Below are 26,642 nucleotides of genomic sequence, written 5' to 3' on the forward strand. Positions count from 1 at the left end.
CTGCGACAAAGAGAAGCCACCACAATGAGAAGCCCACGCACCGCAATGAAGAGTAGCCCCGGCTCACTGCAACTAAAGAAAGCCCGCGCGCAGCAACGAAGACCCAACGCAGCCAAAAATAAATAAATAAATAAGTTAAAAAAAAAAAGTGTTTCTCTACAACCTCACCAACAGAACATGCTTTAAAATTTTTGCTAGTCTGATAGAGGAGAAATGATATCTTAATGTTGTTCAATTTGTATTTCTCTAAATCATGAGGGACTTTAAACTATTTGTGTGTGTTTGAGTGCCTTTTTAATGACACTTAGGAGGAGGGGTGAGTTCTCTGTCCATGCCCCACCCCCTCATTTTTCTATTGAGGTTTTGGTCCTTTGTTTCTCAATTTTTAAGAGTTCTTTATATATTAAGGATATTATCCTTTTGTCTGTGGTATATGCTGTGAAAATTTCTCTCACTTTGTCAGCTGTCTTCTGACTTAAATTTTCATCTCTATTTATTTCTTCTGAGCTTGTTTTGAGATCTAAGTTTCTACTGTATAATTTCCCTTCTCCCTCAGGAACTCCTGTTCACATGTCTTGCAGGGCAGGTCTGCTAGTAATGAAGTCCCTCAATTTTTGTTTGTCTGAGAAAGTCTTAATGCTTCAGTTTTGAAGGCTGATTTCAGTGGATACAGAATTCTAGGTGGTAATATTTTTCTATCCTCACTTGAGATATCTCACTCCACTCTTCTCTCGCTTATATGGCTTCTGAAGAGCGGTCCAATGTAATTGTTAATTCTTTTTTAATTTAATTTTATTTTTTTGCGGTACGCGGGCCTCTCACTGTTGTGGCCTCTCCCGTTGCGGAGCACAGGCTCCGGACGCGCAGGCTCAGCGGCCATGGCTCACGGGCGCAGCCGCTCCGCGGCATGTGGGATCCTCCCGGACCAAGTCACGAACCTGCGTCCCCTGCATCGGCAGGCGGACTCTCAACCACTGCGCCACCAGGGAAGCCCAATTGTTAATTCTTGTTCCTCTATGGGTAAGGCACTATTTTCACTCCTTTTAAGATATTCTCTTTGTCTTTGGTCTTCTGCAGTTTGAATATGATAGGTCTAGGTAAAATTTTGTTTTGTTGGTACTGACTTTTTATATGGTGTTTTTTGTCATGAAAATTAAAATTTTAATGTAGTCAAATTTATCAATCTTTTACTGCCTCCGGATTTTGAGTCATAGTTAGAAAGCCTTTCTTCATGCCAAGGATAAAGAAAAATTCACCCATACTTTCTTCTAAAACTTTTATGGTTTCATGTTTTCAATATTTAGATTCCTAATCATTTGAAGCTAATTTTTTGTCTGGTGTGAGATACTGATCTAATTCCAAATGGCCACCCAATTGTCCCAGCACCTTTATTAAAAGGTCCATCTTTACCCCAATGATCTGAGATGCCACCTTTATCAATACTACATTTCCATAGTTACTCGTGTCTACTTCTGGACTTTCTTTTTTATTCCACAGTTCTATTTGCCTATTTGCGTGCCACTGCCACACTGCTTATTTTAATTATAGAGGCTTTACATAATGTTTTAATGTCTTGTAGAACTAGTCCCTCCTCACAGTTTTCCTTTTTTGGTGTTTTTGGAGCTATTTCTTCCAAGCTTATGTTTCTATGAACTTCAGAATCAACCCTTCTCACTCATCTAGAATGCTGAGCTGTGCTATCAAAGGACAGCGCACACCTTTCCATTTCATGTCTGCTTTTAAGGCTTTCAGGAATGTTTAAAAAGTTTCCCCTAATAGGTTTTTGCACGTTTCCTGTTAATTTTATTCCTAAGTATTTAATCTTTTTGTTGCTATTGTAAAGGGTTTTTAAAAAAACACCATTATATTCTCTAACCTTTTACTGTTTGTGTATATGAAGGCTATTGGTTTTTATATTTTAATTTTTTGTATTTTTAATTTACGCTACCTTACTGAATTCTTAGATTCTTAACTCTTTCTTATTACACCCTTATTTTAAGCTTCAGTTACTGATACAACCTTACGGCACCTATCATTTCACTCAGGAAAGGAGAATTTTCGCAAGACCACCGAAAAAGCCGCCACATTCTTTCTAAAGCATTTATTAAGTGATTAAATCACAAGCAAACACTTCACACCTGCAGAATTACCGCTAAAGATGCTGAAATCCATTCTAATTCTTAGGGTTAATCTGGCGACTTCAGCCTCTGGTAAGTCTAAAAACCCCATTTTTAACAGAATAAACAGTAGGTGCCTACAACCCAAAGATATGGGAATCAACTTTCCAAATGGACTAAAACACAGATGAGCCAGACGTAACTTAGGAACACCTCTTGGATACCAACCAATGTTCAAGTTTAATGGAAAAAAGCACTCTAAAATGCATGTGTGGGGTCTTCCCTGGCGGTCCAGTGGTTAAGACTCCGAGCTTCCACTGCAGGGGGCATGGGTTCGATCCCTGGTCAGGGAACTAAGATCCCAGCATGTCGTGGCCAAAAAAAAAGAAAAAAGAGAGAGAGAGAAAGAGCACTTGTAACACTCTGTAAGGCTCCCAGACTTCCTCTGACTTCAGATACTTGGTGTGACAATGGATGCTAACTTTATGGCCCTAAGTCTGCTAAGAACGTCACTGTCTACCCAGGCTTAGCTCCCTGGATACTGTCAACCAATTCTGACGAGCCTATATGAGGTCCTTCAGAATGACTATAAACATATTCACAAATTATCCAGGCCACGCAGTATTTTCTTTTACAGCACTGTTTCAATAATTTTTGCATGGACCACTCTGATATGCATTTTTAATGTTCCTGCCAAGAGTACAATTTCTGGATCATCACTACAGGGACAAAGTAATGAGATCAAGATAAACAAAATCTTTAATCATAAGGTGTGAAAAAGACACTGAGGTGTAAATGAGGACTTTTTTTGAGGAGGGCTTGAAACACGAGTGGAGACTATAAAGCTTAAACTAATCTGAGTAATTTCCTCCCAGTAAGCACAGATGCTGCCGTCGGGTTTGCGCCGAGGCTCACAGAAGGGGAAGGGAGAAGGAAGCAGGTCTTCTCCGTCAGTCCACACTCCCACCGACCAGAAGAGCCATTACAGCAGGAAGACCAGGCAAACTCTACACAGGGGTCCTTTCTCATCCACCTGAGAACCTCAAGTTCACTCTTTTTGAAGAAAAGCTTAGTGTGAATACACGCTTTCCGTCTGAGCGCCGGGAGTGCTCGCACTCTGCTGAGGGTCGCGACAACTGGGAGCCCTTCATTCTATAACATAATCTTTAAATTCCTCTTGTCCAGGGACCTATCAGAGATCACACCCCGATTTCCACCAAGCACCGTGCGTCACACATCACTGAGACTGTAAAAGGTGGTGAGAGTGAGGGATCATCAGAAGATTAAGATCCATGTGGGAGCCCAGGAACCTAAGTCAGCCAGGGGACTCATACCCACAACAAGCATTATAGAATGGATTTTCTCTGAAAGTTTATTTCCTCCACGTTCGAAAGTAGAAGCTCGAAAGTTCGAAAAACATGATTCTCTGTTCAAAAGCTTTAATGGGAAAGAAAATCTTCAAAGAGGATCATCTAAAGACAAATTTTTCAAACAGAATGGATAAACTGAATAGATTTTCTTTCCTCCAGGCTCCCAGAGTTTCACAAACAGTGACACGATCAACTCTGGTTTGGAAACCCCCCAAATTCAAAGACAAAGAGCTCATGTGCATTAGGTTACAGGGAGATATGAGGGAAAATATCAATTATTATTTTATTTAACCTAATTTAGTCTGTCTAGACCATATACCCATTAGAAATACAGGATATCAGTCGCCATAAAAGTTTCCTATCATAAAATCTAATTTTATTTTTAGTTAGTTTAGTTTACTTAAAAGCTGTATGAAGCATCACTGACAAGACGTGACAGTGGTGGTGTGCGGGCGATGAACTCTGTGCTCTGCAAAACTCACAGGATGAAAAGCCAGAAAAAAACCCTCAATTGCTCTGACTTACTTTAACTCTGATCAACACCACTGCCTTATCCACTGACGACTTCTGTGAAGTAGGAACAATCCTACTTACAGATATTCACTTAACAGAGATCATACGATATTCTTTGATGAAGTATAACTAAGTATATCCATAAAGAAAAAGGTCCTTATATTTTAGTGTGTGTTGGGGGATTTCCAGTTTTTCTGAAATTAACATAATTTCTTTAGAAAGCATTAGAAAGAACAGCTGAATAACTTACTTTGGAATGATTAAGGCAGGGAAAATACAAGAGACACAGACAGACAGAGCTGTTTTATTCTGTCTTGCTTGAAAAGGACCAATTACAGATTAAACTAAGATTCAATCTGTGAAGTTAGGCCAAAGGGGGACATTCTCAAGTGGGCTGTATGAAGTTAGCTTTCTAAAGCCATTTTCGTTAAGAAATTTAATTTCTCTAGTTCCCTTTCCCAAGGTGAATAAGGACAGACCTGTTGGGTTAACCTGGGTTTGTACCCTGACTCTAAGTGGTTCTGGATTAACCTTTAATCCAACCCAAAATGGTAGCCTCTGACTTCCTAAGGAATCTTTTGCTCTCTCTCCTTAATCATTCTCTAGCCTTTTAGTCTCTGCCGCCCTCTCTGGTTTTCCTCACTCCTCTTTCTCTCATTTCACCCCACTTGGCAAAAACACGATCCTTCTATAACTTGGCTGAGAAGGGAAGATCCAAAGGAGAGCATGGAGGAGAAAGGATAAGCTGAGAAACACATGCTCCTGGTCTTAAGGGTCGACTGGAGACATGAGGCTTGGACAGTCAGGAAGGCTCCTACTAGGAAGAACTGGGGACAGGGACTGTCTGGGAAGGAGGGAGTTCTGAGGAGAGCTCTGGAGAAGTCCCCCTTTCTCACAGGGTTTTTCACAAAACCACAGCTGAAAGGAAAAAGAAAACTGCACCACTGGCCTTTTTCCGAGCGTGGCCGCCTTCCGCTCGGCTCAGTGCCCGCCACACGCCCAGGAGTGCGTCTGGATCCTGGAGGGCTCCCTTCGCAGGTGACAGTGCTTACGCTACACTGGAAGAGAGCCAGAAAAGCGCCCATGAGAACCAGAAAGCAAACTTCCACCAGCAGGATCATCTCTCTAGGCACCTAAGATGGGGACTCAACACAGATATCTCGGCAGCGTTGGACGTCAGGAAAAGCGAGGGAGAGATAATGCCCCCTCCCCAGCTCAATATAATGGTGGTGGGAGGAAAGAAAAAATGTATCTTCTGTGACACATCTGCTGGGAGCAAGACAGAAGAGACTAAGTCAAGGCCAAATGTCTTCATTTCTAACAGACACAAGAAGTGACTAAAAGAAGAAAGTGACCTGGGGCCTAAATCTAGTCATATAAGAAAGGCTCTGCTACACTGGCTGGCCTGGAGAATTAAAGCTTCAGAATGGAAGCAACACCTTCCACCGCTCAGGTGAGGCTGCTCTTAGAGGACGGTAAACAGAGAGGAAAGAAGAGCAAATAACTTCGCTCTAAGATGTAAAAAAAGTCAAGCATAAGTACACCAAAAAAAGAGAGCTGACATTGTCAAAAGTCACGATCTCATAATAAGTCACACGAAAAAGAGCTCATAAAGCTGAGGAGAGAACATTAGACTTTGACGTAAGAGACCTTTGGCAGTTCACAAACTTTCCTTCTCTTTAAATACTGTGTTCATAAGATGCTTGATATGATCCCACCTAGTAAACAAAATGGAATTAGAAGAATGCTCTAACAGATCAAACAGACTAATTCTTACTTTACTGAGGTAGAGCTAAATTCCTACAAACCCTGTTGATAAAACTCAAACTCTCAGTCTTCCTAAGGAAACAAAAGGGTACCAATGCTCTGTTGGAATACTGTATAGCAGAGGAACCTCCAACTTTCAAGTAATAAGTTTCTCAGTTCAGGATGTGAGTGCTGTCTGAAGAAGGTGGCTAGTGGCACCATCTTCTCTGCCACTGAGCCCTGTGAAATAGGCTTTCACTAGTCAGAAAGGTTTGCTGGGTTTCCCTCAGATTCCAAGTGACTAGGGAAAACAGCAAGCACAGGGACTGAAGAAGACCATCCCAGGAGAGCAGGCTGGTGGGCGCAGCCTATCTTCATCCTTTCAAAATTAGCCCACTGTACAAGTCAGGTGGGTCTCTGACATACATACCGTTCCTTGGCTTAAGAGGACAGGTTCCCATTCTGGGAAACATGGTAACTGATAATAGGCAAGTTTTTCCCGGAAAATACCAGCTGGCAGACTGAATGACCTGGATGTACTTTGGGCTCCGGCACCTCAATTTTCTAAGATAACTGCTTCTTAAAATCCCCTCTACTCCAGAATTTGGTCAGAGCATGGCCACCTCTCTTATCTGTCCACTTAACAGAGAGTTGACAGCTGACCTGTGTCTTTCCCCCCAAATTAAATTAGAAATTGTTCCCTTTGTCAAAGGGAATAGATGGGTTAATCTTCAGGATCAGTTGGGACCAGCCTCCCACGTGAGGCAATAATAAGGCTCCTAAAGACAGTGTGGCTATTTGAGGGGACAGAGGGACTAGACACAACCAGATCTGGTTGTCATCCAATCTTGGGCCTCTTGGAACCAAAAAAGGATTGAAAGAACACACATAATAATAGACACCAACTCCCAGATCCCCCATCAACTCCAAGTTTTAAGGAAATGTGTTTCCTAGGACCAGAAAGCAAGGTTTCTTCTACTAGGATAAAACTAAAACATGAAGCAGCTCCAAAGGCGTGGAAAAGATTCATTCACTTGCAGGAACGGCTGCTCGCCTAGGCCTGCAGGGTGTTCTAACAGTGGGAGCAATGCCCTGCGTGCGTCCTCAGGACAGACTGCTGGCTAAAGCCGGGCTGGGAAGGCATGTACTCTGCTTTCATTAAAGGAAAAGAAACTGGTCGCGCAAAGGAAATGTGTGACATTCAGACTGAAGAGAAGACAGGAGGTACTCGGGACCCCACAGCTAAAAACAACTTGTGAAAGGCCACAAGAAGAGGAAAGGAGAGAAGCAAGGTACTGTATCTGAGGAACGGATCACCATCCGCCATCTCAAAAAGAGGTTACTGAAAGGGGTGGATTTCTATAGTTTTTCAATAAACAAAAGAAATTAGACTATTTAAAAACACAAACAACCCCCAAAGGGTCCAAAGTACCACATTCAACTCCACAGACTTGATTCAACCTTGCACATCACATCCCAAACCTGTGAGTCACATGCCTTCCTACTGGGTCACCAACAGCAGGCTGCCGTGTCAAAGCCTCTCCACGGCTCGCAGCACACTGGTAACAGGTTGCCGGTAACTTATGGGGCGTGTGTGTGAGAGGGAGAGAGAGAATCTATTCCCATCAGTGGCCTAGATCAAATGCAAAATTCTGCACTTCTGTTTAATTTCTTATTTTGAGACCCAAAAAGACGAAGTAGGACAGTAGAACTTCAAGAAGATCTCAAGAAGATGATAACTGACTTTGCCTAGATGAGACCATGGTGTTGGCTAGAGTCGAAGGGATCAGAGCCCAATCGGAGCTGCTGCTGGACAGTTCAAACACGAGCGAAGGTTCACCTTTTGTAGGAAAGCACCAGACCTATGCCTGGGGCACCTTCAACTTTATTCAAGTAGCAACTTGAATGTGATGAGGTTCCTTTGCTCTGTCACCCTTTCTCCTTCACACGCAGGGGAGGCAGACACGTTAGCGTGAATAAAGGAATTTCACCTAGTAGGCTGTAATAACTCCTACAGGTCAATCTGTGCACAGCTCCTCTTATAGGATCTGACATTTCACAAGACAATGACAATTACAACTGGGCCTTCAAAATGGTCCTTAACCTGCTAGATCCCAAATCGCAACGTATTTCCAATAGAGATAATTTAGTTCTTCAAGAGCTCTCTCATGCTGCGAGAGAATATAAAATTAAATTTAAGTGAGCTTTGTCTTAAGTTCTTTTCAATAAAAACCCTCAGTCCATAGGCGGGCCAACTCCTACGGACACTCTGAGAGGTGGTGGGACCGTCCTGCGGAGCTGGAGGAGTCCGCAGGTTTGGAGTTCTGCCACTGAAGCCCCGACAGGCCAGACGTATTCCTGACATAAACCCCGAGCGGATTTCCCTCCTCCTGTTTCAGGATCTAATGCTCTTCGGAGCGTGGCTGCCCCGGGCCTGGAGAAAGGCCCGCTCGGCAGGAACTGAAGGACAACCTCAAGCCAACGGCTTGTTTTCTCCTCCATCACTTTCAAGCTTCCAATAGGAGGAGGGGGACAAAGACACAAAGACAAAGGACGATCGGCTCCTCCGAACAGTGCCGGCCGCTCCGAAAACCGGCGGGGACGCGGCGGGGAGGGGAGGCGGCCGCACAGGCATGACTGATTCCCGGGGAAACATGTGGAGGCCCCGCCAGGCCCCCAGCTGACAGCCGCGCCCAGGCCCACCGTCCGGCGGAGAACGCGCCCCCGCCCCAGCCCCCGCCCCCACTCCGGCCTCGCGCTCCGGCCCGGTGCCCCCGGCCCCGCGCTCCGCCCGGCCGGGCCCCAGCGGCCCCAGGCCTCCCCGGCCCCCGACCTCCCCGGGCCCAGCCTCCGGCCGAAGCGCGGCCAGTGGTCAGCGCGGCCCAGACCCGCCGCCCTCGCGACGGCCCGCCTCACTCACCCTCCGTCACCTCCAGCACCTTAATCTGCTCCTCGGCGGCCGCCCGCACCTCCTGCACCGGGGACAGGATCCCAGTGAGCGTGTCCACCAACGCCTCCTTCAGCCCCTGGGCCACCGGCCCCGGCAGCCCGGAGGCCGCACCAGCTGCCGCCGCCGCCGCCATCTTGCTCCGCGCCGCGCGCCAGCCCCGCGGCCCAACCCGCCGCCGCCGGACGGCTCCTGCGCGCGGCCAATCCGCGACGCCGCGCCTGCGCACTGGCCGGGCAAGCGCGCGGGGGCGGGGCCGAGGCCCGAGCCTCCGGAGACAGCGCCACCTGCCGCGGGAACGAGAACTGCACCGTCTCCGCAGGAACCTGGCCGGGGGGCCAGGAAGTGGGGTTTCTCCTGCCGCTTAACGGCGGCTGAGCAGCCTTGCCGGGAGCGCAGCTCGTGACCTCTGACTCCACATGCACCGGTTCTGCACGCGTAAGATACTAAGTCAGGAGAGGGTGGGATGGGGATGGGTGGACGAGGCTTTAAGGAGAGAGTCGGAATTAGCTTCTCTTTCAAACCAACCGCTTTTGCCCCGAAACAAGTGAGAGTCTTCATCTCTTAGCCTCAGGAATCCAAAGGTCGGGGGAAGGAATCTGCGTCGACTGGGCAGTGGGGAGTCCATTGGTTTTTCAGGTGGATGAACCAACCTCAAGGTTGGACCGTGGCTGGCCAGGAAAGAGCGGCGTGGGAAAGGGAATTCCGTCCAGGGTAAGTGCTTACAAGTCCTGTTGAGAATAAGTCCTACTAGCTGAGAAAGTATAAAGTTTTTTTCCAGGGAAACTATGGCTGGACCTTACAGGGTGGAGGGCTAAGTAGTTAGTATGGCCATCCCGGGCTGCTCGGGGACATGGCTCAAGATGCAGAGACACTCCTAAGGCCTGGAGCAAGCGGAGAGGATTGTTGAGAGAGGGGTTAGCAGTGCAGGCAGGGCAGGGGCAAGCACGCGGCGGCACAGGGATGGGGCTGTCGTTGGAGTGCCAGGGTCAGAGCAAATGGGAACAGGCATTTCTTAGTAAGCTGTTCAGGTTAAGTGTCTTGAAAACGTTTCTAGGAACCACGACTCCTTCTCAAGTGGCAAAGAAAACCAGTTAGCGATTCCTAGCCCAGTTCTAAGACTTCAGAGGCTAAGCTGATCACAGGAATTAAGTCACCTCGGCTGAGTATTCTTCCGAAAGAATGATTCCTCGATTATTTATTTTGAGGAGAGCTCTAAACCCACTTGCCACCTCCTACTAGAGGGCAGAGGTGGCTTGTGTCACCACAATTTCGTGGGGGAAAGATGCCCTTTTGGACACCACAGTTCCACAGTAGGGCAGAGTAGGACTTCCTATTTTCCTTCTTTCAGTGGCCAGAAGCAGAACTCTATTAGAACAGCTTCTTTTCTCAGAGGTTTAGTCACTTTTACCCCAAGAAGAAAACTTAGGCAAGTCCAGAGGGTGGTATGTTTTCAAACATCGAGGCAGTGGAGGGAGGATTCAAAGAGCCCCGAGGTCTGGGCTGGACGTTTCGAGTTCTGGTGAAGGAGGCTGCGTCCAGTCTGCAAGCAGGACCCCACCCCACCCTCAACCAAAGGGGCCGAGAGGGTCCTGCTTAGGGCTGAGGATCAGATATCCAGGCAGCTGGCTCTTACCTCTGGGTTTGGCAAATGACCTTCCCGATCAAAGGCACAGGCCAGAAGATAAATGGAAACAGAAACCAGACAGAGGGAGCTGGAGAGAGCAATAGGGCAACACAGAAGATAGCTTTATTGAAATGCAAATGGCGTCAAACAGGTGACTCTTGGTGGGAGGAGACATGCCTGATGGACAGAGGGCCCAGGTGAGGGGCCTCCGGCAGCGATGGAGGAAGGCCTCTTCTGTGGCCCGGCATGGACTTAACTTTCAACCACTTTGTTATTTAAGATGAATCACCGAGGGCACGGCCCAGCTCTCTTTATGATTGTTACCGCAACTATGTACAACGGCTCACTTTCTCTACATCAGATATAAAGGGGGGTAGGTTGAAAGAGGGAGGGCCAGTGATAAAAACCATAAACACAGACACACACACATATCCAGGTTTGGGGGTTTGTGCACAATAAATTAAAAAAAAAAAGTGTTACAAAGATTCCTGCCCACCTTCCACCTGAGGATCGCCATGCGTTTGAGAAACAAGATTCCATCACACAAACAGCGCTGCCTAAAACGGGGACGGGTGCGTTAGGGACAAGGAAAGGAACCCAGCAGGGGCTGGAATTCATTTGAGAAAAAGATTGTTCTGTTAAAAAAAAAAACAAAACACCAAAACCCAAAAAACAGCAAGTGGGAGGCCCTCGCACAGCAGTGGCCCAGCGACGGGCTGGGATGGGACTGGGATGCGAACCCCTGCCTTCCCATCCACATCTTCTGTCTGGAGACACAAGACATGGCCTGGATGCGGGGAGAGCCCGCAGGAGCTGGACGAAGGGCCCGGGGTGACTTTAGTGCAGCGCTTCACTCGCCTTCTCGTGCTCTTCCAGCTGCTTGGTCCCCGAGCCCAGGAGGCCCAATGCCAGATGGTTCTTCGTCCTCCACCCACAAGTGCTCTCATGAGGAAAACGGACAAACTTGAAACAAAACCAGTGGTACGCACCTCATCTCCCACAAGGCCCCACCAGTGGGGGTCTGTGAGTTTGGAAAGATATGAAGCTCCTTTTAGATTAAAAAAAATTTTTTTTTATTCTGTCGCCATGAGTAGTTGTGTGTCCCGGTGCGGGGAGAGGATGGATGACCCCGACGACTTGGTACTCCGCTGCCTCAACCTTTCTCCTGCGGACTGAGCAGGGCCGGGGTGTGTGTGTGGTGGGGGGGGGGGGCAGGCAGGAGGTTCTCGCAGGTTCTCAGACCTGGCAGTGCCCTTTAGAACTGGGGCAAGGGCGAGGGATGCTGCTAAGAGAACAAGTTTTCATGGAAATGCAAGTCACATTTTTAAGCCATTCTCATCCTATTATATCACCAGAAAAAGGCTGAGTAGACACGTCACCCAGCCGAAGAGCTACCTGGAAGAGCTCTCCCACTACCTCCCCCTGGGAAGCCCCTAGGAATCTCAGAGCCATGACATTTTTCTCTGAAGGTTGTGTTTGACTAGGAGATGCAAGCATTCCCCCCTAACTTCTGCCCAAAGGCACACATACCCGTCCTCTCTGTTAAATGAAAGGAAGAACAGAATCATGAGGAAGCACGAGAACACTCTGAAACTAATGTTAAAGTCTGAATTATAACCGAGGACCTTATTTTTGGTCCTAAAGCCCCAGTGTGGGGACTCTGACCCTTGGCTTTCCCTAACACAGTGAGCTGCAAACTGTAGTGTACAGCAGAATTACCAAGAGGTTCGTTAAAACACGAATCACTGGGGCTTCTCCCCAGTTTCTGATTCAACAGGTCCGGGATGGGTTCTGAGAACTTCATTTCTAACAAGTCCTCAGATGCTGCCAACGCTACTGGTCTGGAAACATATGTAAGAACATATTAAGAAATGAAAGAGGTGGGCGTCAGCTCCCAGTTCCGACGCAGAAAATATAGCAGCACACAATATGTTGTTTTGGCAGAAAGCTATGAATTTGAGTAGGGAATGTCTGTCACGGGGGCCTATCCAATTAACTCACTTGTCTCGAAATCAGAATAAATAGTTGAGAGGAGGCAAAAAAAGAAAGAAAAAAGAAATGAAAGAGGTGAGAATTCCCTGGCGGTCCAGTGGTTAGGACTCAGCACTTTCACTGCTGTGGCCTGGGTTCAATCCCTGGTCAGGGAACTAAGATCCTGCAAGCCGAGGGGCACAGCCAAAAAAGAGAGATGAATCAAGGGACCAAGTGTTCACTTACTTCCATGACCATGCCTATCACACAAAACTCTCCGTGGCATAACCACTAAGAACCAAAACACCAAACTGGGAGGATCCACTACACACAGGCTAATTTTCCACTGTGCTGGCATTTCTGCAGCTTCCAAATTTCTCTTGGTGGCCTCACATTCAGACTATGCCGTCTCTCGCAGGGTCTGTGGCTGGAGCTGACACGCACACGTGGACCCTCAGCAGTGAGCAAGCCAAGGTGGCAGCCCTCTATACCCCTGATCAGGTTGACTGAGGGCTCATGAATATATAAAATGGATTCAATCATAAACGGCATTCTCCTCAGGCTTTGGCCTTCTGGGAACACAGTGTCCCTAAGACCATTTTCTCTTTGGTGGGGGCCATGGACAGAACTCACTAGTAGTTATCAGTCATCCTAAGAGAGTACTGGGGTTCCACTAGTGAACCCTCTGGAAGAGCACATTTCATCCCATCCGTTGAGGGGGGTTGCTTACTAGTAGACTAGAGTCTACTTACTAGCTTCAGCTTAGGTAAGGCTTCCCTTAGGTAAGGGAAAAAAGTATGATGAGAAGTTACATTTGGTGACCCAGATGACTTTAGCCCTAGGAAGAATGCCTCGTCAATGTGTGATTAGGACAGGTGCACTTCCTCTCCCAAACGCCTTGCAATAAAGGGTCCCTAACGTAGCATGGAGGCTCGCCCTGATCCCAGCTTACGGGGCCAAGCCCCACTCATGCAGGCAACTTTCACCCCTGGGCAGGGTTGGTGTGTGTGAGGTGCTGGTGGGAAGGCGCAGGTCACCGCTGCCTTCTTCCTCCTCTTGGAAAAGTACAGGAAATAAAGTGACCTCAGAGACTGAAGAGTGCCCCTCTTGTCTCAGGGAGCTAGGAGCGAAGAAATGGTGAGATTAGGCCCAAACCAGGAAAACCAGAAAGCAAGAAATAAAAAATTTTTTAAAAATCACTATTTTGTCTTAGGTCCTTAAGGAATATGGATAGATGAGTGGAGAAGGTTGGTAATTCAGAACCAAAGCCTAGCATGTGACCAAAGCTTAGCATGTCAATCACTAAGGACTCTGCAGTAGGGGCTCCCCAGGGCCTCAGGAAACCCAACTTCCCTGCAGCTTCCCGAGGCTTCGACCACGTGACAAAGATGCTGGGCTGACACTCACGCACACACAGAGATAAGCACCGCAGAGCTGCCTCAAAGCAGAAGTTTTAAAAAATACTCGGTGAAGCTCAGAAAATAGGGAGTGGCAGCAGTCAGCTGCTCTTGTGAGAGAGACACACACAGACATCGGGTCCTCTGCTGGCCTCCATCACCTAGTACTTTATTTTTCGTGCCTAGGCAGGGGCTGAGGACAAATACACTGGACAAAACGCGTTGGTCTCCTTCATCCAGGAACGAGGGGCCGCGGCCGCACCTCTGCCCTGAAGCGGGGCTGGGCGTTGAGCCACGTGGTCTGCTCGCCGGCTTTGGTGAGGAAAGGAGTTGGGGGCTGGAGGGGGGGGAGGGCACACACTCCAGTCCTGGAGAGGCCGGCTTCTTCTCAAGGTGCTGGGCGTTGCGAGTTTAGCCCTGGGACCCAGCTTTTCTTTTTTGAGGGATCCCAGTGGTCTCGACCAAGAAGCAAGGGCGTAGGTGGGAAAGAATGCTGTGGGTCTGCACTGGCCACTCATTCCAGGGTGGAGGCAGTGGGGCTCGGGCTTCAGCTCCAGAGGACTCGGGATGAGCGCCCCGAGGGTCCTAGCACCGTGAGGAGTTTCGGCCTGCCCCGGTCGCCATGTCACCGTGATTCCTGGGGGATGGTGTACGCCCACATTCAGGGGCCCAGGCTCCAGAGGGAAGGCGGAGGGGCAGTGCCACTTCGCCAGATGGGATCCCGCTTTCGGAGGCAGGCGGCTGGAGACCCGGGCTGAACGCGGCAGTCGGCCGAGAGCAGAGCGGTGGATCCCCCGGGAACGGAGATGAAACGCCGGAACCTGAGGCCTCCAGAGCCAGCCCGCTGAGGATCCACGTAAACTTCGCGGTGGTATCCACGGTGACCAGGGAAGCGGGAATCGCTGTGGGGGGTCTGAGGCAGTTGGAATGGAGGAAGAGGGTCACCCCTTTCCTTTTTCTCAAGTAGCCAGTTAACGCCCATGACCGAAGGCACTGGCTGGGCAGCACCGAGAACAGAGAGAAAGGCTCAGCCCCCGGGTGGAGACGGCGCTGGGAGCCTGAGCCCGGCCATGGGACTGCAGCCGGGGAGGGGCCGCGAGAGGCCAGCGCCCAGAGAAGGCCCGCTCGGGTGTCTCCCCGTCCTTCCAAGCTAGAACGCCCAGCTGCGGGGCTTTCCTCCTTCTGCACGGCAGAGACCTTAAGGCAGTGATGTCAGCACCATCCTTGGACAAGCAGCCTCTTCCCGCTCAGAATTGCATATTTGCCGGCTGAGCTGGGGGTCTCCACGGCTCTAGCAGCATCAGCAGACATCGTCTCGAGCAGAGACGAGCCCGTCACCCATGGCAGCCACCAGGTGAATGCAGAAGCTTTTGGAGGGAGCAATCTGGACCACCTTTTGGACCTAAATGAAAGTCTTCTGATATGAAGATTCAGAGGCAGCTACTCCTTGGTTTGGCGGGACAGAGCGATCCTGGTTAGTGATTAGTGTGCCTGTAGGTTCTGATAAGGTCTTGTGCTACTTGGGGATCTGAAGAGCAAACACTCGGGCCCGGGCTCATCACACATCCCTGGTCTGCAGAGCCCCAAACCGCAGCCTCACCAGGCAACCCAGTGCGCTGGACAGCTAATCACGGGCTTCTCGCTGGCTGGCTCCTGGGGTTTTGGCTCCGTTTCTCAGGTGATTCTGAAGGTCCAGAAAACAAGGAGGTGTGTGCATTTAATGGAAGTTAACATTTCCTGCTAGACTGTGAACTTAAGGGCCCACGTCTTTTTTTTTTTTTTTAACCTAGTGACTTGTACATGGTAAGCGCCCTGTAAGTGCTTGTCCGATGAAGGAATTAGGACTGCCGAAACTTCAGGGCAACTTCTGCAAAAAGTGGATCCCTTTGGAAGGCAGATCTCTGCCACCAAATCAAACTCCTTATATTCTGATTGGGAGCATCTCACATGGATGTCCACTCCTAAGGGACTAGTCACTTGTTCGAAACCAACAGTAAAGGCCGGCTGGGGACTGTGGATTCAGTTGGGCAAAGCGGTCACCATCAGGATAGCGCAGCGAGGGGCTCCACAGGCCCCAGGACAGAGAGACTTCCAGTTTGTGGTTTTCCTCCGGTCCACGGAAGCTCAGATTAGATCTTGTATCAGGGTGAGGCGATGCGCTCTCCTCCAGAGGCTGGCTGCCGGGCTCCAGGCAGAGCGTGTGTTTTCTCAGAAGGGACCTCGAGGTCCCTCGTGTCCCGCTGCTGAACCAATGCTACATGTCCCATGTGAGCCCCAAGGGTGGCAGACACAGTGGCATGGCAGGTGTCTAGCTGGTACCAATCAGGTGGCATTGGGCTCTCCAAAGAGCGGCTTGGAAAAGCAACGTGAGCATCTCGTGGACGTGGGAGGAAATGGGAAAAAAAACAAACCAAAAAAAGAGGAGGAGAATAAATAGGCAAATGGGAGGGGAAAATGGAAACAAAACAAAAAACAAAAATAAAAAGTAAAAAAAGTAGGGTTTATTGACTCATGCGTGTTAAATTAGAGGCTGAGATGGAGCCGGCGGTGCTTCTCTGAAGGCTGTGGTGGCACCTGGAGTCAGGCAGCTTCTCAGCTCACAGCCGTCTCGTCGGTGCCCCCACGTGGTCCAGACGGCAGGGCGGGCGGCACGCTCTCTGCCCAGGCAAATGGATTTCCTCCCTCCAGCTTCAGCTTTTGCTTTTTTTTTTTTTAAACCCTTTACAGATTGATTTAAACGGTTTTAAATCACATGCTTCTTTTTCTGGGCTGCAGCCAAATCTTGGGGTGCAGGGAGAGCTGTTGGCAGTGGCGATGGAACTGGGCAGGGTCCGCGGGAAGGTCTGGGGAGCCACCGCCTCCCCCAGCAGATTCCCCCACGGGGCCGTGTCTCTGAGTTGTCTGTGAGCATCAGTTAGGAACTACTGCAGGCTTGTTTGATGTCTTCTGAACCCCTCCCCAGAAAGCTCAGGAGTTTGTAATTGAGACAAGAAATCAAGGAAAAAGACCCAGGATCATCTTTTCCCCAAAGTCACAAGAGGAGGCCAGGAAATGTACCTGGGGACACAGGTCCACCCACCAGTCCCACCGGGCGTTCTTTAAGGTGCAGCACCAGGAAGCCGCCCCCTCCTTCCACCTCCCCCCTCCTGTCCTCGTGGCCAGAGAGCCAGCGCCCAGGAGGAAGCGGGGAAGAGGAGGCTGCACGCAGCAGTGGCCGCGTCCTGCTGTCCTGCGACTGGCTGCCGGGCCCTCAGAGCGTGGCCTGGAGGTTGGGGTCCAGGATGCTTTCTCGGTCTGGAGACTCGATGTAATTGGCAGCCTCCTGAAGTTTCAGCAGCATGGCCATCTAAAGAGAGGCGGAGAGACAGTTACGGAGAGTCCCAAAGTTGGGACTTTGGGAAACACAGATAACCACGCTGTGGGTCTGGTCCTGCGTCTGCAAGGGGCTGAGAGCCCAGAGAGTTTGCGGCTGGTTCAGGAAGAGGCCAAGATGACTGCTTCCACCCTGTGTGTAAGCTCGAATGCGGGGACCAGCCCTCGGGAGTGACGGGCAGGTAGGGTGCTGCTCTGGCTGTGACGTGCAGGGAAGGCCAGAGGGCAGAGCCACCTCCTCCCTGCAAGGTGCCAGCGCTCCCCGGCCAGTCCCAGGAGGAGGTGGGAAGGGCCCCAAAACCGTCTAACAGCTCTCCTTGTAACAGACCACGGCCCAGCGGCTGCACCCAGTGCCCTTAGGACCCGCTTCTCCCTAGTTCCCACCTCATCGCTTCAGCGGGGCCTGAGCTGTGCCGCGCGGCACGTGGGATCTTAGTTCCCCGACCAGGGATCGAACCCGCACCCCTTGCATTGGAAGTGCGGAGTCTTAACCACTGGACCGCCGGGAAGTCCCACCTCCCGCCCTTCTTCCCTCAGTTTCCCTCAACACTTCACAACTCCGACTCTCCATTCAGCTTAGGAAGCCTCATTGCCTCCCTAGGGCTCTGCCTTCCAGCCTCCGTTTCCATGACATTAGCACCCTCCCGATTTAAAAGCCTTTTGACACAGAGGACATCTGCTTTCTGCAAGGTCAAAATTTAAATAAAATGTCTTAGGACTAAAGTAGAGGAATCTCCTACTCGAAAAGGTAAAATTGCAAGGTCCTGGAGTTTGTGCACGTTAAGTTTTTCAGACCATCTACCAAATCATCCTCCAAAACAGTGACTGACAAATGCCCCCACCAGCAGAACAAAGGTCCGAGCTTCCCCACACACACGATTCTGCAAATGTGAAACAGTTATCTCCTTGTTGTAATACGTGTCTCCTCAGTGATCAGAGAGGGGAAGGGTCTTTTTCTGTTTTTATTGGCCCTTTTTATAAATAGTATTTTTTAAAGTAATTAATCTATTTATTTATTTATTTATTTTTGGCTGTGTTGGGTCTTCGTTGCTGCGCGCGGGCTTTCTCTAGTTGCAGAGAGCGGGGGCTACTCTTTGTTGCGGTGTGCGGGCTTCTCATTGCAGTGGCTTCTCTTGTTGCGGGGCACGGGCCCTAGGCACACGGGCTTCAGGAGTTGCGGCACACAGGCTCAGGAGTTGTGGCTCGCAGGCTCTAGAGCGCAGGTTCAGCAATTGTGGCTCACGGGCTTAGTTGCTCCGCGGCATGTGGGATCTTCCCGGACCAGGGCTCGAACCCGTGTGCCCTGCATTGGCAGGGAGATTCTTAACCACTGCGCCACCAGGGAAGTCCCTTTATTGGCCCTTTGCATTTCCTCTAGTCAACGCCTGCCCCTTGCCTCCTTTGCCCATTGTTGTTCTGCGTGGCAGTTTTGGGGGGAAGGGTCACGTGTTCTGGGTGTCAGTCCTCTCTCGGCTACAAGCACTGCAGACATTTCCCCTAGTTTGTCACTTGTCTCAGCTTACTTTCCAAGGGCTCCTGAAGCCCCTGGACCGTGGCGGCCCGCAGGACGGCACCAGGGCAAGCACCCGTGGGTCCCACTCCTCTCCTGCTCTGGCCGCCGTTCCCACCTGGGCTCCGCACGGACCCGGGTCTTTGCTAGAGGACACACACCTTGCTGGCGGGTGGCACTGTGTAGCTTAGCCCAGGGTTCTGACGGTCAGAGTTTCCCACCCCCTGGCCTCATGCTTGTCCCGGCCTCCGGGCCCCAGCGGGCTGTGGACGAGGGTTCAGTTCTGTGACACTCTGACTTTTGCCTTAGAGCGGCCTCTACTCACCAGCGGGTCGGAGTCCAGGGAGCTGGGGGTGCTGTCCTTGACCGTCCTGTCCTCAGGGGGCGAAGCAATGCTGTGAGGGCCCACGGTGGGTGGGGGCAGGTGGTACAGCTTCGATTGGTCTTGTTGGGCTGACGGCCAGGGAAGAGTGTCCCGGACCCACTCGACGGGGTCCTCCCAGGCGGCTTTCTGCCCGTGAACCTGGAGAGAAGGAGAAATGTGATCACTGGGCGAGGAACTCGCAGATGAGAGGCTTGTTCGTGGAGTCTCCTGAGGGCGTGTGTACTTCCTCAAACTTACAGTTCAAGGCTCTGATCCCTGTGGGATTCCCTTTGAGTTTCCCAACAAGGGAAGTACAATAAGTTGGCATAAATTGGTAGAAACCATTCTGGAGGATAATTTGGCACACTGCATTAAAAATTAACATGGACAAATCTTACGATCCCACGATTTTATTTTCCAAGTAAGAAATTCTTTCAGTTTAGTAATACCTTTTGAAAGAAATTTCACCTTTGTTGAAATGAGATATTATCTGTGTAAAAATGATGTAAGTTGGGGGACTTCCCTGGTGGCGCAGTGGTTTAAGAATCCGCCTGCCAAGGCAGGGGACATGGGTTCAAGCCCTGGTCCGGGAAGATCCCACGTGCTGCGGAGCAACTAAGCCCGCGAGCCACAACTACGGAAGCCCGTGAGCCACAACTACTGAAGCCCGCGCGCCTAGAGCCCGTGCTCCTCAACAAGAGAAGCCACCGCAATGAGAAGCCTGCGCACTGCAACGAAGAGTATCCCCTGCTCTCTGCAACTAGAGAAAGCCCACGCGCGGCAACAAAGACCCAACTCAGCCAAAAATAAATAAATAGATTAATTTTTTAAAAACACAAAAGAGCTTTAAAAAAAATGACGTAAATTGGAAAACTTAATAATAATGCAAATTAAATGAAATAATGATACATTGCATCTCTAGAAATCTACCATATCATCAGGCAGTGTCTATCACAGTAACACATTACTGCTATGGATAATACGTGACCAGTAGGGTCTAGTCACCACATCACAGGTCATTGGATCACGCCCTAATTAACAGGTGAGAAAACTAAGGAGGTTTTTAAAAAAAATGACATTTTCCTTTCACACCAAGTTCTTATTCTAACTTTTACTTTTACAAGTGTTTTCACGTATTTCATTTGCCTTCACAACACTGCCAGTGATTTAGGCAGAACAGAATTTATACCACCTCCTTTTTTACACATGAGGATATTAAACAGTTTAAATAACTTGGCCAGAGTAACATTTTATTAGTAGTTAGTAATGAGCTAAGGCTGTAATAGGGTTTTACTTAATTCTTTGCTCAATTATTTCTCTAACTGCCCTGATCCCTAGAGCAGAGCCAGAAGGCCTAGGGCTGGACACACGGCCCCAGGGTCAGCGGTCATTTAGCGATTCGCTGAACGCTGGCCGAAGGCAGGAAAGCAGTGTGGTCTGTCCAGTGCCCCACCCGACCTGTCAGGAGGAGACCCTGGAGATCTCCGTGGCCCCGTGTCTAACCCTGTTTCTGCTCTGTGAGGTGGGCCAGCCTGGTGTCTGGGCTGAGCGGAGTCGAGGGCGGGCTCACCTTGATGCCGTCCTTGGCCCCTTCCTGCAGGTAGGGAATGATGGAGTTGTTCCATAGGTCAATGAACCAGGTCCGGAAGTCCTCAATGCCGATGGGGCAGGACAGAAAGAAGCAGGGGCCTGGGAAGAGGATGGGGCCGTGAAGACGGCCGAGACCCTTGCTGTCCCTGGTCATCTGCCCCCTTGACTCCTTTACACCAGGCAGAGGGTCTCATAACCACAGGGTTGAAAGAAGCGCTGGGCTGGGCTAAACCGAGACTGACGTCAGGACGGGCGGGAGCTGAGAGCCTGGCTGTAGCCTCGTGAACGATGCCTCCCTGGGTGGACGGGAGGTGGGGGAGCGAGGGGAAGCTTTAAACTCCCCCCTTCTTCCCAGTAATCGTGGGGAAACGAGGGCGAGGGGTCAGCTCTCTGACGGCTGACTCAGGGTGCGGACTGCGCTGGGGGGCGCTTGCGCAGTGACTCGGGCACAGGGTCGGTGACTCTGTGCGCTGAAGACGTGAGAAGGAAAGGGAGTGCCCCGACCCCGGCCCCCAGGTGTGGCGCAGGAGGCCATGGCAGGGCGGGCCATACCGATGAGGAAGTCCGAGGTGCTGTGCTTCTCCAGGAAGGTGTGCAGGTGGTACCACAGCTTGGGCACCCAGTCCAGCACCCGCAGCAGCTCCTCCCTGTTGGCGTTGACGTCGCAGTCCGACTCCACCAGCTTCCTCCTCAGGTAGCGAACCAGGAAGCCGTTGGCGGGCTCCACATTGTTGGAGAAGGTCAGCATCCTGCGGCCAGGGACGCGAAGGGTGGGGCGGAGTGCGCGGGGGCGTGTCCGGCTCATCCCCCGCGGGCCCATCCCCCCCCCCCACCAATGCCCGTGGGGTCTGCTGGACTCAGGGCCGCGGCAGAGCTGACTCTCGGATTGGTGACCCCCCTCAGGTGACCATCTGACCTCACTGGCCTGGACAGGGGGCGTGCGGGCACAGAACCCGAACCTCAACCATGAAGCCGCACCTCTCAGCTTTACAGCCCTTTCCTGTCTCAGTGGCTCGTCTCCCCCTGCACTGCCACAGCACACACACACCTGCTCTCTCCCCAGCCCACAGGGCTGCGCTACTTCTCTTTCCTCCTGCTGCTCCTCTGGCCACATCCTGGATTGAACTGGTTTACAGACTCGGGTAGGGCTGGAAGGCTCATCCAGGACCCGTCCTTACCTGAAACTCAGATGCAAGCCGTGATTGGGGGTCATTTTCACCGGCTGATTAGTGGTGCCTATAATATAGGGACTGTGGAAAGAGAGAGAAAAGATTTGCGTAGACTTGTCTGAACGCTCGCTTTCTGCCGCGTCCCCGACGCCCGTGGAGAGTTCACAGCTTGGGCTGGACCGGGCGCCCCTGCTGCCCGCCGTGATGCAGCTGGTCCCGACCCCAGCTTACCATTTGTGATACTTGCAGGTCAGGGCCCCGTTGACCAGCTCGCTGATAGAGCCCGCCTCACTCAGGTCATCCAGCAGGATCACCAGGGGGACATCCCCAATTCCCGTTTCCCGGTCTATCTGGTTAGCCAGGTTGGAGAGATACAGCTGCAGATCCTGAAATGAGAAGAGGCAGTGGGTCAACATCGGGAGCAGTGAGCCCCTGGATGAGCCTTGAAGAGGAGGGTTTCAGAGAAGCTGAGCTGGCTCCGGATGCCCTGGGGCCTCGGTTCCTGTTTGACGCGCTTGGACCTGGAGCTACGGAAGACACCACCCCAGGCCGATCAGCAGTGGCCCCTAGAGCCCACAGGGCTAGGGAACACACGCTTTTCTTCCATGGATTTACGCCAGGAACCACTCCTAATGGACGCGCCTCCCCATGGGGCGGAGGAGGGGGCCAAGGTTTGAAGCCACGGCACAGCATCGGGGGGAACTGGGGAGGCAGTGGGACCTGGCAGGGGACAGCACAGTAGTGACAGTTCTGAGTGCTTCCCTGACGGAAGCCCACAGTCAGGGACAAATCCTGGAAAGAAAGGAAATGAAAGAGAAGGGGGGGACTGACGAGGCGGGCAGAGGGCCACTGGGACATGAGGGGACAGAGTGTGGACCGCGGTCCCTGCTGGGGTGGGAGCTCCCGGAGGCCCAGGGAGGGAGGAGACTGGAGCAGGGCTGAGATGGGAAAGGGGGTCACCGAGGGGCAGGGAGGTCAAGGCAGCGGCGAGGAAGGGGAGGGAGGACGGGGCAGGCGGGGTGGCGGCCACCTTGCAGGACTGCTGGTGCATGTTGAAGGTGCTGACGATGCCCTCGGTGACCTCGCGGCCGGAGCGCTCTACCAGGTACTCGGCCAGGCGGTTGGTCAGGTAGGTCTTGCCGGTGCCACTGGGGCCGGAGAGGACAAGGCGCCGGTGCTTGAGCAGAAGGCCAATGTAGTGCTGCATCATGGGCTTGGGGATGAGCGTCTCAAACACCAGGCTGTCCACACACTTCTCCTTGAGACCTGGACCCCAGCCCCCGACGGTGTGAGCCTGGGCGGCGCCCTGAGGCTCACCTTCCTCACCCGGGGACCCCGCGGGAACCCCCAGGCCTGGCTCTGGACACGTGGGGCAGGCCGTGCACTGCGGGGGTGGGCGGAGGGGAAGCCCAGGCCGGGCAGAAATGTCCTGCAAACGACAACCTCCCTGGGACAGGTCAGGCCCGGGCTCGTTCATCTTGCACCTCACGGTGACCTTCACCCTGTAGCCCCGCAACCAGTTCTTGCTCAAGGAACGCGTGACGGACCACCCGACGGTCTCCACCCCGCATTCCTCAGCCCCACGCCCAGAAGCGGGGACTGACCTTTGAGGGAGACTGCTATGTTGTTGACCCCTCGGCGGCAGGGGGGCAGCTCCGGGGGCTCCGCGTCCAGGAGCCGTTTCACGTGGCTGACGCTGTAGCCGTGGATGGACTCGGTGCTTAGTCCCAACGTCGAGGCTGGGTCCATCTTAGAAATGTAGTCCTGACGGGACAGAAGGGAGAGAAAGGAGATGCGCAGGACACACACACAGACATGGAGGCCACGAGGAAGGGAGTGCTACAGGCACAGAAGTCGATGGGGAAGGGGAGGCGCGACGTCTGTCCCACTGAGCACTCCTACACAAACCTCAGAGGCCCCCAGACCCCAGTGTCATCAGAGGACCAGCAGCCCCTCAGAGTTCTCGCATCCCTTACCTTGAACACTTGGAAAACAGCGTCATCCAGCAGCTTCCAGTCCACTTTCCCGCTGACCTTGCTGCACCCCAGGAAGAACTCCTGCTGCTTCAAGTCCTGTGAGGCCAGGGCAGATGCACGTGAGCCCAGGGCAGACGGCTCCAAGAAGGGGAGAACGTAAAAGGCCTTGGGAGCTGAGCGCTGTGGGTTCGGGGGTCCTTAGAGCCCAGATGTCCTTGGGTAGAAATGACAGTGTCACCCCCCCCGAAGTTCCTTACCCCTTTGATGATGTGCTGTGGGGGCATCCTCACCACCACCCGAAGAGTCACTTCCTCCTTTGGACCAGAGGTGCTGATACCATCCATGGGAGACAGGTCTGGAAGTGAGAAAAGACTGTTGGTTTGGGGGTATCCACAGGCTTTTCTACATCTTCCTGCCACTAGCCTTTCCAGATAAGTTTCTTTTTTTTTTAAATTTTGGCTGCGTTGGGTCTTCATTGCTGCACGCGGGCTTTCTCCAGTTGCTGCGAGCCAGGGCTACTCTTCGTGGTGGTGCGCGGGCTTCTCATTGTGGTGGCTTCTCTTGTTGCGGAGCACAGGTTCTAGGTGCGCGGGCTTCAGTAGTTGTGGCTCGTGGGCTCTAGAGCGCAGCCTCAGTAGTGGCGCACGGGCTTAGTTGCTCCGCGGCATGTGGGATCTTCCCGGACCAGGGCTCGAACCCGTGTCCCCTGCATTGGCAGGCGGACTCCCAACCACTGCACCACCAGGGAAGTCTCTCCAGATGTTTTTATCTAACCCAAAATTGAAACTAGAGACCAAACCTGAACAGTGATTAAGGTCTTAGGACCACAACAATCCTCAGTGTCTCAGGACACCAGCAGCGGCTTGGCGGCAGCACTGCTACGTCCCTGACCCAAGGAAGCCGCACCACATCGAGCGGGGGCGAACCCTGTCCTTCTCCCCAACAGGTACCTGTATCTGCGAGGCTCGGGCTGAAGGGATGGCTGAGCGCCAGGCCCAGGGAGCGGCGAGGGGATGGCAGAGCCGAAGATCCCGGGGCCTGCCCTGCAGCGGAGCTCGCCGAGGGCCCCGGGGCCACCTTCAGCCGGTCGTTCTCAGCTTTCAGCAGGTCCACCTCCAACTGCGGCAAAAACGGGGTGTGTGTGTGTGTGTGTGTGGGGGGGGCGTCTGGAGCCTCGGCCGCCGGGCCCCGCCCCCTCCCCGCAGCCCCGCCCCGTCCAGGGGCCCCTCCCCGCTCCCCGCCCCCCGCCCCGTCCAGGAGCCCCTCCCTGCCCCCCACCCCGCCCCGCGGCCCCCCGGCCCCGCCCGGGACTGACCTGCATGTTGTGCATGGTCTCCCGCAGCTGGTCCAGCTGGTGGGCCGAGTTGAGGGCTTCCAGGCGGATGTCCGTGAGCTTCATCTCCTTCTCCCACAGCTCGGAGCGCAGCTCGGACACCTCCTTCTTCTCCGGCTCCTCCTCCTCGCTGCCCTGGAACAGCCGGGCGTGGGGGGCCGGGGGAGCGGGGCCCCTGGAAGGAGGCAGGGAGCGGCGGGCGTTAGCCGCTGAGCCCGCGGGTGGCGGTAACCGGCCCCACTGCCCGGGGAGGGGGCTGCAGTGGGGGGCACTCACTCGGGGGCATCGGTGCCCGCGGAGGACGAGGCGGAGGACTTGATGGAGGGCGAGGCAGTCTCCGTAGCCTGGTGCTGCAGTTTGGGGGACGAGGGGGCCGAGGAGTCGGGCGTGGCGATCTCCTCGATGTCAGAGTAGGAGGAAGCGGACTTGGGCCCCTTCTTTATGCTGAAGGCTTTGTTGAAGGAACTTCGGAGCTAGAACAAAGCAGATCCGGGGAGACAGCGGTCAGGGCTCCGCGCTGGAGACGGTGAGGGCGGAGGGGCTTCTGAGACAGAGGCCAGAGGCAGGGATGTGTCGGTAAGCAGGCCTCCCCCAAAAGCTTCACTGGCTGCGTGGAATACAGACGGGAGACTCGCCTAGGAATTCGGGCTGGGAGAGAGTGGGCCTTGCTGCTGTGCTATGGGAACTTTCTGGGCCTTCCCTGCCCCCGTGGGGGAGCCGCACCCGTGAAGGGACGGAGGGGAGGCCCCGGGACACAAGGTGTGTCTCTCGGCGACCCCATCCCACCTCCCGCAGACCAGCAACTGCTCCGTCTGCAGCCTGGCTCACCTGGGCCTCAGGACCCACCTCTCAGCAGGGCTCATCGGATCAGAATCTAGCCACCAGAAACTTCCACTACGATTCTGTCCAATCGACAGAAGGGAGTGGAACCAAGCTTCTTTTAGTGCCTCCCGTGCTCCGCACGTTACAGGACGGTGAAAACAACCCAATACAGGTGCTTTCGACCATTTCCACTCAAATGTCCCAGAATAAGGGACACCCCCCAGCATTTCCTCCAAGTACGCAGGGGATTATAATCTGACCGTAACTGGCTTGGTCTCGGGTGTTGATGAGCTGGGTGTTAGGGATGAGGGAGGGAAACCAGGGTTCTGTCCCACACCCGTCACATGCATCCGTTTAGCATGCGCACACACACAGGGAGACAGAGCGGCAGCCGGACACCGAGAGTAAAGGAGGGGTCGAAGCAAACCAGATCGCTGGGAAAGCAAGAGAACAGAGTGCAAATCTGAGGGCACTCTTTCCATGTGTGTCTCCTGGAGCCTGGGAAAGCTGCAGGTGGTGGCTGGCGCTGCGGGCAGGGCGTGTCAGGGTCTCTACCAGGCGGGACATAGGAAGACCCATCTGGTGATGGGGATGTGGGGGAGGGAGTGTGTGTGCAGTGGACATGCCATCACGTGGCTCAGAGTGTCAGGAAGCACCGTTCTCTGCAGAGGTGGAGACCTGGGACTAGGACTCGGGCTTCCTGATTTTCTACTCGATGAAGACTTCTCTAGCCCCTGCCTCCCGGGGAAGCCGTGTGTGCGTGTGTGTGTGTATGAGTGTATACGTGTGTACCAGTGTGTACGAATGAGTTAGTGTGT

The 26,642-nt window shown here is 52.6% G+C and overlaps 2 protein-coding genes and 1 long non-coding RNA gene across 9 annotated transcripts in view; 1 reads left to right on the top strand and 2 right to left on the bottom strand.

Moving 5' to 3' along the window:
• IPO9 (importin 9) overlaps positions 1-8,852 on the bottom strand; it is a 45,421-nt gene extending 36,569 nt beyond the window's left edge. For 2 of the 3 annotated variants that reach the window (XR_009536088.1, XM_060126277.1), the window contains exon 1: positions 8,667-8,852. Coding sequence is in view for 1 of the 3 variants with exons in the window: in XM_060126277.1 (XP_059982260.1) it covers positions 8,667-8,829 (163 nt within the window). In the remaining 2 variants the exon portion in view is untranslated. Of the gene's footprint in view, positions 1-4,949; positions 5,054-8,666 lie in introns of those variants that run through there. The other variant, XM_060126289.1, reaches the window with a different exon arrangement.
• A 171-nt stretch (positions 8,853-9,023) lies between these two features.
• Positions 9,024-11,369, top strand: LOC132515644 (uncharacterized). Its single transcript, XR_009539154.1, has 3 exons — positions 9,024-9,131; positions 9,262-9,407; positions 11,197-11,369. It is a non-coding gene; the product is annotated as an uncharacterized LOC132515644 (long non-coding RNA).
• Positions 11,370-13,823: 2,454 nt separating this feature from the next.
• NAV1 (neuron navigator 1) overlaps positions 13,824-26,642 on the bottom strand; it is a 211,499-nt gene continuing 198,680 nt past the window's right edge. For all 5 annotated transcript variants that reach the window (XM_060126314.1, XM_060126299.1, XM_060126324.1 and 2 more), the window contains 13 exons: positions 25,279-25,475; positions 24,985-25,177; positions 24,620-24,788; positions 23,927-24,024; positions 23,670-23,765; positions 23,298-23,457; positions 22,724-22,959; positions 21,925-22,079; positions 21,703-21,774; positions 21,077-21,273; positions 20,505-20,623; positions 18,896-19,093; positions 13,824-17,034 (listed from right to left, as the gene is read on the bottom strand). In XM_060126314.1, coding sequence (XP_059982297.1) covers positions 16,939-17,034; positions 18,896-19,093; positions 20,505-20,623; positions 21,077-21,273; positions 21,703-21,774; positions 21,925-22,079; positions 22,724-22,959; positions 23,298-23,457; positions 23,670-23,765; positions 23,927-24,024; positions 24,620-24,788; positions 24,985-25,177; positions 25,279-25,475 — 1,986 coding nt within the window. In that variant the 3' untranslated portion in view covers positions 13,824-16,938. The remainder of the gene's footprint in view (positions 17,035-18,895; positions 19,094-20,504; positions 20,624-21,076; positions 21,274-21,702; positions 21,775-21,924; positions 22,080-22,723; positions 22,960-23,297; positions 23,458-23,669; positions 23,766-23,926; positions 24,025-24,619; positions 24,789-24,984; positions 25,178-25,278; positions 25,476-26,642) is intronic.

The sequence above is a fragment of the Lagenorhynchus albirostris genome, chromosome 2 (genome assembly GCF_949774975.1).
Source record: "Lagenorhynchus albirostris chromosome 2, mLagAlb1.1, whole genome shotgun sequence".
Taxonomy (NCBI): Eukaryota; Metazoa; Chordata; class Mammalia; order Artiodactyla; family Delphinidae; genus Lagenorhynchus; species Lagenorhynchus albirostris.